Raw genomic sequence first — 773 nt, 5'->3', positions numbered from 1 at the left:
CACCCGCGCCCCCACCCACCGCGGCGCCTTTGCTGGCCCAGCAGCAGCGGGTGCACAGCGAGCGCCAGGACTCGAGCGTCTTGCCGGACCAGACCCACACGCCCGAGGTGATGCCCACCACTAGGCACATGAAGTACTTGAGCATGAAGACCGCGTAGTCGGGCCTGCGCGCCTGGTCGGGCTGCAGGTCCCGCAGGCACGGGCAGTTGTGCGTGGCCTCCCAGCGCGGACGGTTGTGCTGCTCGTAGAAGAGGCAGGCGACCACGACGGCGGCGGGCACGGTGTAGAGCACGGTGAAGAGGCCCAGGCGGATCATGAGCTTCTCCAGCTTGTGCGTCTTGGTGGGGCCGCCCTGCTGCTTGATGACCGAGCGGATGCGGAAGAGCGACACGAAGCCTGCCAGCAGAAACATGGTGCCGATGAAGAGGTAGATGACGAGCGGAGCCAGCACGAAGCCGCGCAGGTTGTCGAGGCTCTGGTTGCCCACGTAGCAGATGCCCGCCACCGGGTCGCCATCCACCGAGCTGAGCGCCAGCACGGCGATGGACTTGACGCTGGGCACGAGCCACGCGGCCAAGTGGAAGTACTGCGAGTAGCCAGCGATGGCTTCGTTGCCCCATTTCATGCCCGCCGCTAGGAACCAAGTGAGCGACAGGATCACCCACCAGATGGAGCTGGCCATGCCGAAGAAGTAGACGAGCAAGAAGACCACGGTGCACAGCGCCGGGCCGGTGGTCTCATAGCGCACATGCTGCTCCACGGCCCCCAGCTCC

At 66.1% G+C, this 773-nt stretch overlaps 1 protein-coding gene across 1 annotated transcript; it reads right to left on the bottom strand.

The window, feature by feature from the left end:
• Positions 1 to 7: 7 nt before the first annotated feature.
• LOC103584771 (frizzled-8) lies at positions 8 to 769 on the bottom strand (the record flags this gene model as incomplete). The annotated part of the gene is made up of 1 exon (XM_008565644.1): positions 8 to 769. A coding segment is annotated over one exon (762 nt), but the record flags the coding sequence as incomplete, so codon positions are not given.
• Positions 770 to 773: the final 4 nt, after the last annotated feature.

The sequence above is a fragment of the Galeopterus variegatus genome, unplaced genomic scaffold (assembly GCF_000696425.1).
Source record: "Galeopterus variegatus unplaced genomic scaffold, G_variegatus-3.0.2 Scaffold104789, whole genome shotgun sequence".
In the NCBI taxonomy this organism is placed as follows: Eukaryota; Metazoa; Chordata; class Mammalia; order Dermoptera; family Cynocephalidae; genus Galeopterus; species Galeopterus variegatus.
The sequence above is the reverse complement of the archived record's forward strand: the minus strand, read 5'-3'. Positions and strand labels throughout refer to the sequence as shown.